The following is a 14,937-nucleotide window of genomic DNA, read 5'->3' as shown; positions in this document are numbered from 1 at the left end:
TAATGGTCCGTATAATTTGGTACTTTTTCATTGATCCTATGGAGTGCGGACTAAAAAAACAAAGGAGTACCTTGATCCAAGGGTTAAAAAAAACATGTAAGAATCCAGCACTACGAGAGATCCAACAGAAAAGGTAGGCCCAAACTTTAAGGGCTGAAGTACCGACCACGTCCAGAAGAAAAGGCAGGCCCAAACTCGTGCACGGTTTTAAGGAGTCAATTGCAGGGGTTAGCTCCACTCGACCGCGAAATTGATCTCTTGCCGCACATCATCCCTGCGGTGATCAGAGGGTTCCAGTCTTCCAGATGGAGTGCAGGCTGGTGGTGCTCGACGAGGAGAAGCAGAAGCTCAGCTTCACCGGCCCCGCTCCCGGCAAAGGCTTCAATTTCACTATGGACTGTAGAGAATTCGAGGTGGACCTAACACATTACGAGAGGGCCTATTCACCTATACCAACTACTTTGGTGTAGTTGATTAGTCCCTTTTTATTTCTACTTACTTAGTGCAAGCTTTCGGGCGGCAGAGCCACTCACGTTAAAGCAAGTTTTGAATCCGGGCGGCTATGCCACTCACGTTGAAACAAGACCGTTGTGATTCCGGGCGAATCCGCTCACGTTAAATCACAACTTATATGCACCAAGTACTTAGAAATAACAAGGCCTAACCGGGAGACTTATATGAACAAAGTAGTACTATATTGCTTTAGGAATATTAGTACAAGAGAGAGCATACACACCTTACACTTGCTCACACCTTGTTCTCCATCTTCTTCACTTCCTTATTCTCTACTACACAAGGTGTGAGGCAAGGGCCTCTATTTATAGGACTACATGGCCATTGGATCTTTGACATGTGTCAAAATCTTAGCCATTGATACAAACTATCTAAAGCCTTCCACACACTTCTACATAAATATCTAGATACTAGAAGGTTTCCTATTTATCTATTTTAAACTCCTATTCTAGAGTATTCCAAAGCTTCTTCATGCATATCTAAACACTAGAAGGTTCCCTCTTTTATTTATTTTATATTCTAGAGTATTCCATAGTAATGTCTTCTTTCTTGTAATATTGAGAACACTCTAGAAGCTTGCATTGTATTCTCCAACACTCCCCCTCAATGCAAAGCTTCTTTGGTGACCATGCCAAGAGCTTCTCGAAACTTCTCGAACTTTGATTTGTTGAGACTCTTGGTGAGGATATCTGCAGTCTGGTCTTCTGTCTTTGTTGGCACCATCTCAATTTCCCCCTTAAGGACCTTTTCTCTGATGTAGTGGTAGTGCACCTCTATGTGCTTTGTCCTTGCATGGAAGACAGGATTTTCTGCTAGCCTTATGGTGGATAAGTTATCACAGAAAATCCATACCTGATCTTTTGGAGTTTGATGAAGGTCTTCCATCAATTGTTTAAGCCAGGTGCTTTCTTGTGCTGCCGCTGCCGCTGATCGATATTCTGCTTCAGTACTTGACAGTGCCACTGTAGGCTGCCTGTTATGGCTCCCGATCCAAGACTGAAGAGATATCCAGTGGTTGATCTCCGTGTATCACAATCTCCGGCATAGTCGGCGTCGCAGTAACCAATAACCTGGCATTCTTTTGTTTTCTTATATAGATGCCATAATTTAAGGTGCCTTTGACATACCTGATTATTCGCCTTATTGCATCAAGGTGAGGCTTCTTTGGTGTGCTCATGTATCGGCTTGCCACTCCAACGGCATAGGAAATATCTGGCCGACTAAGTGTCAGATAGATAAGACTCCCGACCAGTTGCCGATACATGGTTGCATCCTCCAAGTTCTTTCCTTTGTCTTCTTGAAGTCTTGCGTTAGGATCCATAGGAGTGGAAATAGGTTTGCAGTCAAGCATCCCATACCTCTTAAGAAGGTCCTTCGCATACTTTTGTTGGCCTAAGAATATCCCATTCTTAGTGTGCTCCACCTCAAGTCCAAGGAAGTGTCTTAACTCACCAAGTTCTTTCATTTGAAATCTCACGGAGAGATTTTCCCTTGTCCTTTCTATCTCCTCGGAGTAATCTCCCGTGATGATCAAGTCATCAACATAGACTAGAACTATTGCTAGTCTTCCTTCCTTGGCCATCACAAATAAACTAGAGTCTGATTGAGCAACTTTAAAGCCATTGTGTACTAGGAACTCACCGATCTTTCCGTACCATGCTCTTGGTGCTTGCTTTAGCCCGTAGAGTGCCTTCTTTAGTTTGCAGACATGCTCGGGGTATTTCTTGCTCTCAAACCCCTTTGGCTGCTCCATGTAAATCTCCTTGTCAAGTTCTCCATGCAGAAAGGCATTCTTGACATCCATCTGCCACAACTCCCAAGACTTGCTGGCAGCCAATGCAAGCAAGACTCGAACTGTTGTGATTTTTGCCACCGGACTGAATGTTTCTTCGTAATCCAGTCCATACTCCTGCGAGAAACCTCGTGCCACAAGTCGAGCTTTATACCTTTCAATTGAGCCATCTGTTCGGGTTTTCACTTTGTAGACCCATTTGCAGGATATTGGCTTCACGTCCTTTGGCTTTGGCACTAAGTCCCATGTTTGGTTTTCCTTTAGTGCCTTAATCTCTTCTTCCATCGCCTTCTGCCACTCAGGGCCTCGTGCTGCTTCTTCATAGGAAGATGGCTCAATAGGTAAAGACTCATCGGCAAGAGCAGCATTAGCGTACCTTGGATTGGGCTTCCTAGGTCTTGTTGATCTTCGAAGTTCTTGATCATGCTCCTCGGTTTGTGGCTCTTCAGGTTGGTGTATGCCAGTCTTCCACGGACTCTTGGTCTTACTTGGTGAGCTCCTTTCTCCTTCACTTGGGGTTTCTAACTTCTGATCTCTTTCTTCTTCTATAACCTCCTCCACGTCAGGTGATTCAGGAATCTCTTCTTTCTTAGGGGACCACCATGAAGAAGCTTCATCGAACACAATGTTCCTTGAGGTGTGACATTTACCTGTGGTTGGATCACAACACCTCCATCCTTTTCGAGCATCATCGTAACCAACAAAGATGCACCTCTTCGCCTTCTTTTCAAACTTGGTTCTTAGGTGATCTGGCACAAAGATATAGCATACGCAACCAAATACCTTGAGGTGGCTAATGGCTGGTTTCATCCTCCAAAGCTTCTCATGTGGTGATTTGAACCCCAACCTCACTTGTGGTAGCTTATTAATCACATGAGCTGCAGTCCTCATACACTCAGCCCAGAATCTTCCAGGAACATTTTTGGCATGCAACATACTCCGACAAGTTTCCGCAAGGTGACGATTCTTGCGCTCCGCTACTCCATTTTGTTGTGGAGTATTGGGGCAAGTTAACTGCCTTTTTATCTTATTTTTCTTGAGATAGATGGTGAACTCATTGGATAAATATTCTCTCCCATTGTCAGTGCGTAGGCACCGTATCTTATACTCGAGTTCACCTTCTATCATATCCTTAAATTCCTTAAATTTCATAAAGGTCTCAGACTTCTCCTTCATAAAGTATACCCAAACGTACCTTGAGAAGTCGTCGATGAAGGTCACCATGTATCTCATGCCTCCAAGTGATATTTGCTTGACTGGGCCAAAGACATCTGAGTGTATGAGCTCTAGAGGTACCTTTGACTGATGCTGCGACTCCTTGTATGGCAATTGGTGGGCCTTGCCATACTGACATCCAGCACAGACCATGTCTGTACGGATATCAAGATCAGGAAGCCCCTTCACTACATGCTTCTCCTGTTGGGGAACGCGGTATGCTACGCTAGCACAAAATAAAATTTTCTACCGCTTCCGCCCGGATCAATGCTGTAGATAATGGATCACGAGATTACCACTAGACGCGCAGACCCGTAGCGGAAGTAGAGTCGATGTAGCGCGTCGATGCCGAGTAGTCGAACAGCCTGCTCCTCCTCGCCGATCCCACGAACAGTTCGTCCAAGCGCCGCAGGTGCAGCGCCTCCGAGGTATCCACACGTACAGGGAGGAACTCCGTGCGGCGGACTGCTAGATCCGATCGCAAGGCTTTGGGCGTGGAGGTGCGACGGCCGAGTCTAACTCGCGTCTGAACTGGGGTTAACCCTAGACGGGTTGGTCTCCTCCACTTATATAGACGTCCCTAGTGGGCTCAACAATTGAGGCCCATTAGGAGTCCAAGCCCGATACGAGTTGGATCCGATCCAACTCGGTTCCCACCCCTTAAGCGTGTGACCCTTCAGGTTCGCGGTCAGTCGGCCACGACTACGAGCTCGGACTGCGGGCCCGAGTAACACCTTGCTCGTCCACTGGCACCGACTCAAGTCGATAGTTGGTAGCGGCGCCTAGCAGCACGTGCCAACTCCCGAGTAACCACAAGGTATATTGACGAACCATACAATGTGTCATATGCAACATTCCTTTTGCCTCGCGATATGTGTGTCGAGCTCAAGGCGAGTGCGTGTCATCCTTGTGGATAGCTCGAGTCTCTTCTCGTTCCTGTGATACAGATTCCCGAACGGGTTAACACTTAACCCAAGTCGCATGGCCATGCTTTCCGAATCTGATCACTCGAGAGGGCCCAGAGATATCTCTCCGAACAGGAGGGGCAAATCCCATCTTGATCAACCATGACTAGCAGCATGCTTCTCAGCAAACCCGAAAGCTACCTTTATAACCACCCAGTTACGGAGTAGCGTTTGGTAACCCCTAAGTAGGCCGATTCACATCCCAAGCTCATACGATGACCTCAGGTCTAGGACTGGCATATACATCGTACTTGAGACTAACAAATGACAATCATCTCGTTGTGTCTCAGTGCGGGTCTGTCCGACTCAACAATCTCATTGTCGAGTCCATGCTATCAGTCGGCAACACCTTGCCCTATGACTTGTGAAACATAGTCATCACACTGATTCACATTGCTAGTCTAGGTTATGTGTCCGCATAACCTCAATGACCAGGGACCATTAGAACAACATCATAGAATACATAGTTTCACAAACAAATCACGTATTTATTGATACATATCAGTGATGATGTTCAAGGACAAATAACTCATGAATACATAGGAAATAACATCATCACATGATTGCCTCTAGGGCATATCTCCAACATCTCCATCATCTCCTTCAACTTGTGGTAGCTGACGTGTCCAAGCCGCGCATGCCAAAGATCAGCCGTCTCATTCTTCCGAGTCTTGTCTACGTATGCTGACTCAGCAGAGAGCACAAAGAGTGAGTCTCTCTTTTTCCCTTCCATGATGGGTGTGCCGATCACTACATATTGCAAAGCTTCTTCATGCATATCTAAACACTAGAAGGTTCCCTCTTTTATTTATTTTATATTCTAGAGTATTCCATAGTAATGTCTTCTTTCTTGTAATATTGAGAACACTCTAGAAGCTTGCATTGTATTCTCCAACAGAGCCATAGAAATATAGAATTGGACAGCGACCGGCCGAGACCGCTCTAGCTAGCCCATGAGTCACGAGAGGACGTACACATCATCTCGATCGTTTTCTGGCTTCCGCATCGACCGCTTATTGATTTTGTTTTCTGGCTTGGAGGTCGATCTATAGATGGCCGGATTACCTCGTGTTGAACACAACCGATCGGTTGAGTCAAAGCGGTCTTACCTGGACTCATGTGTGCTACTCAACCGCATGTCATCTGTTGTTGCATCGAGTGGCATCATCATCCACCTCGTTGATTCACCTTTATCCCACAGTCTCACTCATGCAAGCTGCATGCATCTGACATTAAATACAGACACATTGTTCATGGCTCCCTGAACCTGATCTCAGTTACCCTAAAAATGCATGCACGCCTTGGATAAACGTCATGCAACTCGTCGAAGCCTGAGTTAATCTCAACTACCAAAAAGTAGCTCGGTGCGCATTTGACATTGATACAGACACATGCACGTCTTAGATAGACCATGCAGCTCGACAAGGCTAGACTTAATCTAAACTACCCAAAAATGGCACGTTGTGTATGTGACATTACTACATATGCATGCACTTCTTGGATAGATGCCATGCAGCTCGGTGAGGACTGGACTTAATCGCAACTACCAAAAACTGGCTCGGTATGCATTGGACATTTTAGTATAGACACATGCAAACCTTGGATAGAAGCCATGCAGCTCGGCAAGACCTGGACTTAATCTCAACTACCCTAAAATGTCTCGGTGTGTATGTGACATTAATACAGACGCATGCACTTTTTCGATAGACGCCATGCAGCTCGGCAAGTCCTGGACTTAATCTAAACTACCCAAAAATGGCTCGGTGTGTGTGACATTAATACATACGCATGGACGTCTTGGATCAATGCCATGCAGCTCGGCGAGGCCTGGACTTAATCTCAACTACCAAAAAGTGGCACGGTATGCATTTGACATTAGTACATACACATGCAAACCTTGGATACAAGCCATGCAGCTCGGCAAGACCTGGACTTAATCTCAACTATCCTAAAATGGCTCGGTGTGTTTGTGACATTAATACAGACGCATGCACGTCTTGAATAGACGCCATGCAGTTCGGCAAGTCCTGGACTTAATCTCAACTACCCAAAAATGGCTCGGTGTGCACGTGACATTAATACAAACGCAGTCTCGGATAGACGACATGCAGGCATGCAGCTCGGCAAGTTCTGGACTTAATCTCAAGTACCCAAAAATAACTCGATGTGCATATATGTGTGACATTAATACAAATGCATGGACATCTTGGATCGATGCTATGTAGCTCGGCAAGCCTTGGACTTGATCTCAACTACTCAACTACCATAAGAAAATGATCAGTGTGCATACATGCGTGCTTGCATGATGCCATGATCCATACATCTATATAAAGCGCTGGACGTTCAAACTTCAAACACCCAAGTTAAGCCGATCGACCCAACTCAAACCAACAGCCGTCAAGATGTGGCATCCCAAAACCATCCTCCTCGCTCTCGTCCTCGTCGCCGTCTCGCTCCGAGCGTGCACGGGCAGCACGACTGGCCTGAGCGGCAAGCCGCTGGTGACGGACGTGAGCTTCAACCCCACCACCCACGCCTACACCTCGCCACTCGACCACGGCCGCCCACTCCTCCTCGACGTCTCCGGCGCGGCCATCTCCATGCCGTGCACCGCGCCGACGCCGCCGCCGACCACGAAAGTGACGCTCGTGGCCTCGGAAACCGACGGCAAGAAGCTGCTGCAGCAGGTCAACTTCCCGGCCACCGCCTCCTGCGGCGCACCGCCTGTCGACGGCGCCATAGGCGTCGCGGGGCTCGGGCCCTCGCCGCTCTCCTTCTCGTCACAGGTCGCGAGCCTCCAGAAGATCCCCAACAAGTTCGCGCTCTGCCTCTCCAGGAACCCCAATTCCCCGGGCGCGGCCATCTTCGGCGGCGGCCCGCTCTTCTCTCCTGAGGTCATCACGACCAGGCTGACCCGCCGGCCCGCGGAGATCCTGGACGTTACCAAGATCATGTCCCCCGAGATCCCGCTCCGCTTGCCGCCGCACGCCGGGGCCCTGCACCAAGTCTCGGCCCGCGGCATTGCCGTGGACGGGAAGCCCCTGGCCGTAACCGGAGGGGGACAACCGATCGACATCGGGTTCTCCACGAGGAACCCCTACACGGAGCTCCGGGACGACGTGTACCGCGGCGTCCTTGACGGCATCGAGAGAGCCCTGGGCCCGAACGCGGCCGGCGCCAAGGTGCCCGCGACGGCGCCGTTCGAGCTGTGCTACGACTTGAAGCGGCTCAACGTCTACGTGCTGCCCCGGGTGGAGTTCATGCTGGAGGGCGGGCAGAGCTGGAACATAGTAGACAAGGCCGACGTCCACGACATGGAGCACAGCGGCGTCCAGGCCGTGTCGTCGTCTGGCAACAACGCCGCCTGCTTCCCGTACGTCAGGATGAAGCAGCAGCCGAGTGAAGGGATGCCGGCGGTGGTCATCGGAGGGTTCCACATGGCCCACAGGGTCGTCGTGTTCGACCAGGACAAGCAGAAGCTCAGCTTCACTCCGTCCTTCATCAGCGACCAGCCGGCGCTCGGCTGCGGGCGCAGTGCCTAATTCACACTGCCTAGTACATGCATGGTACTGCACGAGCATGCGTCGTGTGTTAGTGCCGTGGACTGCTAAATAAATAAAAATAAAATGGAGTGTTCACAGATCACTCGGGATCCTATATGCATGCAATGGAGAGACAACTTTGTTTTATGGTTTGTGCGTATGCATATGCATGACACGAAACGAGAGCAATAGACGTACGTGCTTTAGCGGTCGGCGAGCACACGGACGACGGACGTGCTAATCGCTCCGTTGAAACCCAGACAACTATGTTTTATGGTTGCGTTGCTAGCGTATGAAGCTCTTCATGGTACGAGAGCTAAGAGGTTTCGAGTTCGAGTCCCGGTTGCCGCAATTAAATTGCGACGCACTTTCGATCCAAGTTTAGCTAGACCTGCGGGAGCCACACGTGAGGGGAGTGTTGAAATATAATTGGATTGCCTAGCCCGTTTCATCAGATCGGTTTTTTGGTTGTGTTGGCTAGCACATGAAGTTCTTCATGCTTAACCTCGACATGTAGCATGCTAACTACGGAGAACTTCCTCCACTACATAAAAAATGCCACCCATTTTGTACTAAGTTAGTTGGTTTTGCTATTTCTTAGACGACTTAAAAATAATTATCTCTTAATCGATGTTATACACTTCGATTCAAACATTGAGATTCGTTAAAATTTTATATTAAGTGAACGACTTTTTACTGATAGAGGATGTAATTAATTGCAGCATTATATAGCCAAACTCAACAGCATGTCATCTGTTGTTGCATATGCATGCATCGGTCATCAACCACCATTCGATCCATCGAGTGCCATCATCATCAACCTCGATAATTCACCTTTATACCACAGTCTCACTCATCCAAGCTGCATGCACACAGACACATGCATGCACACAGACACATGCATGCATGACTTGGATCGACGACATGCAGCTGGACAGAACTTGATCTCAATTACCCGCACTCCTTGGATAAACGTCAAGCAACTCGGCAAAGGCTCGAGTTAATCTCAACTACCAAAAAAATAGATCGGTATGCATAGACGCATGCATATCCTAGGAGTTCTTTTACCGTACTCTGGAATGAATATGACCCGTCCATCCTTTCCAAACTAGTGGTTAACACGCATGCTATTCCATCACAAGTCTCCGGGAGTATTTTTTCAAAAAACTAAGGAGTATCTTGATGTTAGGGGTAGAATCGTAATCAGACTAACATTTTAGTCTAGTAATTAATTAAAAACCACTTTATAATTCACTTAATTACGAAAAAATTGGAGATCTTTCTCAATCATCGTTTTGTGTTAAGGGTCCGCTGTGTTAAACCCTAATTAATTAATCTCCAAATCATGGTGGACTGCATCCCTGCCCGGTGACCAAGACGAATGATCGATCAGGAGCAGGGGCAAGCAGGTGACCGACACGGACATTGATCAAAGAACTGGACGATGGTACGTGTCTACTGCCGGCTACGGTCGCTCGCGGCCACGCGGAGAATGAACCACGGGACGCAGGTGACCTAGCTAGGTGTGGAGGTCGGCTGGTCGGGGAACAAGACGATGCATGAACGCCGGACCAGTGCGTCGACGGCGGCGGTGGCTGATCAAGTCCATTGCAAGCCGTGTGATGCGGTCGATTTAATCTACTACCAAATCTGTCAAGTCAAAAGGACTAAGTTACCCCTCTCAATATGGACGGCCAGATTTGTTAGGTACTCTCAATTCCTTCAAAAAGTATCAGGGTACCGGAAAAACTCTATATCTTAGATAGACACCATGTAGCTTGGCAAGGTCCGGACTTAATCTCAGCTACACAAAAATGGCTCGGTGTCACGTGCATATGACATTAATACATACGCATGCACATCTTGATAGACATCATGCAACTCGGCGAGGCCTGGATTTAATCTCAACTAAAATGGCTCGGTATGCATCTGACATAAATACAGACACATACATCTCGGCAAGACTTGTACTTAATCTCAACTACCCTAAAATGACTCGGCGTGGATGTGACGTTAATACAGACACATGCACGTCTTGGTCTTGGACAGACGCCATGCAGCTCGGCGCCTTGACTTAATCTCGACTACTAAAAAATTGGCTTGGTGTGCATATGACATTAGGACACATATGCACGTCTTGGATCGATTATACGATACGCTGCTCGGCAAGGACTTAACCTCAACTTCTCAACTACCCGAAAAAATGATCCGTGTGCATGCATGCATGCATGATCCTACATCTATATAAAGCGTTGCACGTTAAAATTAACTTCAAAGCACCTAAACCCGATCGATCCAGCTCAAACCAACGGCCTCCAAGATGTGGCAACGCAAAACCACCCTGATCCTCGTGCTCGTCCTCGCCGCCGTCTCGCTCCGAGCGTGCACGGGCACGACTAGCCCGACCGGCAAGCCGCTAGTGACGGTCGTGAACATTGACCAGTCAACGAACCTCTTCACCTCGCCGCTCAACTCCGGCCGCCCACTCGTTCTCGACCTCTCCAGCGCAGCCCTCTCGACGGCGTGCAACACGCAGACGACCAAAGTGACCATCTCCGCCTTCGAGACCGACGGCAAGAAGCTGCTGGATCGAGCCTCAGGTGTCCATCCCCACCACCGCTTCCTGCGCCGCACCGCCGGGCGGCGGGGTCTCAGGCGTCGCGGGGCTCGGGCCCTCGCCGCTCTCCTTCTCGTCCCAGGTCGCGAGCCTCGAGAGGCTCCCAAACAAGTTCGCGCTCTGCCTCCCCGGGGAACGACCCTTCGACACGGGCGCGGCCATCTTCGGCGGCGGCCCGCTCTTCTCTCCGTCGGTTATCACGAACGATGAGAGCTTCGACTCTCCGCCGACGGAGGGGCAGGACATTGCCAAGCTCCTCTCCCCAGAGATCCCGCTCCGCCGCTTGCCGCACACCGGTGGCCTTGAGCGGTGCCAAGACCGCCCCGATGGCACCGTTCGAGCTGTGCTACTAACCGAGCGAGCTGGACCGGGGATCCTTCTGGCCGCCGGTGGATTTCATGCTGGAGGGCGGGCAGAACTGGACCGCCAACCCCACCAAGTTCGTGTCCCGGTGGGTCGCATGCTTCGCGTTCGTCAGGGCGAAGCAGCCGCCGAGCGCGGGGATGCCGGCGGTGGTCATCGGAGGGTACAACATGGCCGGCAGGGTCGTGGTGTTCGACCAGGACAGGCAGAATATCAGCTTCACTCCACCGATCAACCCCAAGATCTACTGCGGGAACGCCAAATTCATGCCCTGGTATATATACGTACCTACGTACATATGTGCATGGTGCTGCACGATCGATCAGCATGCATCGTGTGAGTGCCGTGGATCGAGCTGCAACAACTTTCAAAGTAAACCTGCGACTGGACTGCTAAATAAATAAAAATAAAATGGAGTGTTCACAGATCAATCTGGATCATCTCAATATCTCTTGCATGTACTAAAATGGAGCTAGAGACAACTTTGTTGTATGTCCAATATTTGTCCGCTGATCTTATTTACCGCATGCTTCGAGCCATGGAAATGATGGTTTCTTGTTTGATGTGTATCTTTTCTTTTGCCTTATTCAGCACGCCGAGTTCCTTGCGTCCAATTTGGAGCGAACAAAAAAAAATCGTCAGATGGATCACGTAGCATCTCCTGCTCCAAATTAACCTACGAGGTCAGATGATCGAGCACTTGACTGTAGTAGTTTTTTTTTTTTTTTTGAGAGAGAGAGCTTGACTGTAGTAGTTGGGCTCGTGCTTTTGGGGGTGCAAGCGGGAACGGGACTTCCGCCATGGCCCGCATAATCAGGCCCAGTTGGCAGTACGGTATGTGGGTGCCCACAAAATGTACGATTGGTCCACATCTTAGCCCACTAATATAATCCGGTGTGGGCCGTCAGTTGCCTGGAGGCATCGGGCATTACAAAAATTTCTCCATTTCGGAAGGAGAAGTTTCTCCGCGAAAGACGTTGACTCGATGAGCCCAGCCCGAGAAATTTCTGACCCTTGAGCACAACACTACAGCTATGCCTAACTGCGCGTGCCCGCCATCAGCTGGTGCATGCTACAATTCTAAAAATAAAATAAAATAAGCTGGTGCATGCTACAGCCTGCAGATCGTGTCGGTCGGTTGCATGTGGCTACGACCGGTCTCGCTAGAAACCAAATCCAGCGCGCCGTACGTGTTCAGCTCGTTCCAGTTGGACATGTGCAATATTAATTTCTCGATCGAGATGTACGAAGATGGTGGGCTTGGAGCCACGGATCATGCATGCATGCATGCCGGTGGCCGACACGGCCTGCCGTATCATCACCAAAGACCAAACACGAGTCAACTGCTGCTTAATTTGACCTTATTTCAAGTTTTGGCAGCTGGTAATGATCGGTCGCCAAAGCTGAAAACCAAGCCAAGCTGGCAACCTACGTGCAATGGCACTCTGCACGCTCGTGTTCATTTTACCGGATGATGCTCATTTTTTGAAGAAAGATCGGACGGTGTCGGCGCTGTTTAAATTACGTTTCCGGTACTACTATAATCCAGTTTTGTCAGTGACGTACAGGGCTGCAGCGAAATTAACAAAAGGAACGGGAAGGTGAAAAAGCTTGAAAGCGATCGATGATTCGCGCAAATATTACTTTACAGAAATTGAAACCAAACTTTTCACTCTAACATGCATACAATCCAGTCTGAAACTCCATTTATTTTATTTAACATATCCAGATTAACAATATCGTTCAGGGTGCTGACCGATCAGACATTCATACACACGTCTAGGCAGCCCTAGGTAGTGAAATTGAAGTTGCTGCAGGAGAAGCCCATGGCGGGCAGATACCCGGTGAAGCTGAGCGTCTGCTTCTCCTCATCGAGCACAACAAGCTTGTTCTCCATCTGGAACCCACCGACAACCACGGCCGGCGCGCCTCCAAAGGACTCCTTCTCCTCGACGAACGCGAAGCACGCCGTGCCGCTGTTGACCTGGGCCATGGAGTTGCCCCCGACCACGGTCCAGTTCACCCCGCGGTCCAGGACCAAGTCCACCTGCGGCACCAGGTAGCCCAGCCGCGACGGGGAGAGCTTGGAGGAGTCGTAGCAGAGCTCGAACGGCGCCACGGCCGCCACCTTGGCGGCCCGGCCCATGGCGCGGTCGAAGGCGTTTATCAGGGCCCGGTACACGTCGGACCGGAGCGCCGTGTAAGGGATTTTCGTGGAGAGGCCCAGAGTGAGCTCGCCCTGGACGCGTAAGCCGTCCACGGCGATGCCGGTGCCGGCGACGTAGTAGGCCGCCGGGTTCCTCGTCGCCGGGCGGCGCACGAGCGGGACTCCGGCGGAGAGGAGCGTGGTGATCGAGGGACGGTCCGCGGGGGGTGCGAGGAAGAAGGGCCCGCCGCCGAAGATGGCCGCGCCGAAGCCGGTGCCGGAGAAGCCGGTCTTGCCGTCGCTGGGGAGGCAGAGCGCGAAGCTGTTGGAGACCTTCTGGGTGCTGGCCACCTGGGCCGGGAACGAGAGCGTCGAGCGGCCCAGCCCAGCGACGGAGGCGCCCGTGGAGCTGCAGGAGGCGGCGGCCGGGAAGGAGACCGGGGACAGCGGGCGGCTGCCGTCGGTGGCGTTCGCGGAGAGCGTGACGCGTGTCGTCGTCTGGCCGCCGCTGCAGGGCGTGGTGACGGCTCCGGTGTTGAGGTCGAGGATTAGAGGGCGGCCGGCGTTGAGGGGAGCCGTGTAGCGGGAGGTGGAAGGGTTCTTAGTGATGGCTGTGAGCAGTGGCTGAGCCGCCGTGGACTCGCGGAGCGAGACGGCCAGGAGGAAGAAGAAGACGATGGCTTTGGATTGCCACATTTTAGCTAGCTTGTGTTGGTTTGGGAACTCGATGGATCGATGGCTAAGAGATGCTTTGAACGAAGGTATATACGTGTGTGTGCGTTTTATAGACGGACGGTTGCTTGCATGCATGCATGTGAATGACATCTGATGTTGCTTCAGGATTTTGGATTCCTGTTTTTCTATGTTATCTCGATCGTGTGCACAGCGCTGCTGCGCGCGGCAGTCCGGGTTGAAATTTAGACCAGAGCCGGCCACGGGGACGCCCGGCGAGACATGCGTGGCATTCCAATTAAGCTTAATCGCATGCGTGTGCATTAATCTCACATGGGGTTGGATAAGATGAAGTATAGGCTAGCTAGCTGCAGGAGGCGACGAACTGACGATGTGACTGATTAGTGATGATGTGGTTGACCAAGCAAAGAAATATTGACCGGGCAACCGGGGTTATGGAGTTGAGCAAGTAAGCAAAAGCAATATTGAACTACACATGTGCAACGGACTCCAGCACGCTTGGCCACCGCTCAGCCACGCAAACTGGCCCTGGCGGGGGGGTGGATCTCTTTTTCTTCTGGCCGATTTTGGCAGCAGAAGGATCGACCGACCCCGTCGCGCCGCGAAGTCGAATAACGCGAAACGAGCGCTTTAATTTAGCACGGAACGAGATACCTGTGCTGACTTTTCTCGATAGATAAAACAGACATCTCTGCCGACACGTACACGACTTCTTGCAGAGCTGGAAGCAGCGGCTTGGCCTATCCGGTTAACTCAGCCCATCCTCGTTAGATACTGTTATACCATTCATTCTGCAGCTCAGTTTACTGCTGATTGTCAAGTTAACTGGAGTAACTAACTTTACAGTGCGTAGAGATGCAACATGGTGACTCTCAGGGTACCCTTTGACTTTACTTAGTTCAAACATATGAACTAGTTTTTTAAAAAATTGTGTCATTTTAATTTTTTTAATTTATTTGACTGAACTAAGAAAGGTCAATGGGTATCCTGAGGGTCACAAACTTTCAGATGTTGCTCCCTTTGGTCTATTTTCCACTTTCCACCATGCTGATGGAGGACGCAAAGACATTAAAGGTATCTCCCGATGCACT

At 50.1% G+C, this 14,937-nt stretch overlaps 3 protein-coding genes and 1 long non-coding RNA gene across 4 annotated transcripts; 2 read left to right on the top strand and 2 right to left on the bottom strand.

Annotated features, from left to right (window-relative positions):
* Positions 1–3: 3 nt before the first annotated feature.
* On the bottom strand, positions 4–774 carry LOC112271032. The gene is made up of 2 exons (XR_002963814.1): positions 737–774; positions 4–397 (listed from the first exon to the last, which is right to left on the bottom strand). It is a non-coding gene; the product is annotated as an uncharacterized LOC112271032 (long non-coding RNA).
* A 6,113-nt stretch (positions 775–6,887) lies between these two features.
* On the top strand, positions 6,888–8,045 carry LOC104583008 (basic 7S globulin). The gene has a single exon (XM_010234651.3). It carries the CDS (start codon positions 6,888–6,890, stop codon positions 8,025–8,027), a length of 1,140 nt encoding a protein of 379 aa, XP_010232953.1. The 3' UTR covers positions 8,028–8,045.
* A 2,302-nt stretch (positions 8,046–10,347) lies between these two features.
* Positions 10,348–12,394, top strand: LOC104583007. Its single transcript, XM_010234650.1, has 4 exons — positions 10,348–10,572; positions 10,628–10,987; positions 11,052–11,281; positions 12,388–12,394. Exons 1-4 carry the CDS (start codon positions 10,348–10,350, stop codon positions 12,392–12,394), a joined length of 822 nt encoding a protein of 273 aa, XP_010232952.1.
* Positions 12,395–12,618: 224 nt separating this feature from the next.
* Positions 12,619–14,246, bottom strand: LOC100837784 (basic 7S globulin). The gene has a single exon (XM_010232109.3). The coding sequence runs from the start codon at positions 14,147–14,149 to the stop codon at positions 12,797–12,799; it is 1,353 nt and encodes a 450-aa protein (XP_010230411.2). The 5' UTR covers positions 14,150–14,246; the 3' UTR covers positions 12,619–12,796.
* Positions 14,247–14,937: the final 691 nt, after the last annotated feature.

This window comes from Brachypodium distachyon, chromosome 2 (assembly GCF_000005505.3).
Source record: "Brachypodium distachyon strain Bd21 chromosome 2, Brachypodium_distachyon_v3.0, whole genome shotgun sequence".
NCBI lineage: Eukaryota > Viridiplantae > Streptophyta > Magnoliopsida > Poales > Poaceae > Brachypodium > Brachypodium distachyon.
This window is presented reverse-complemented; position numbering and strand designations above follow the sequence as displayed.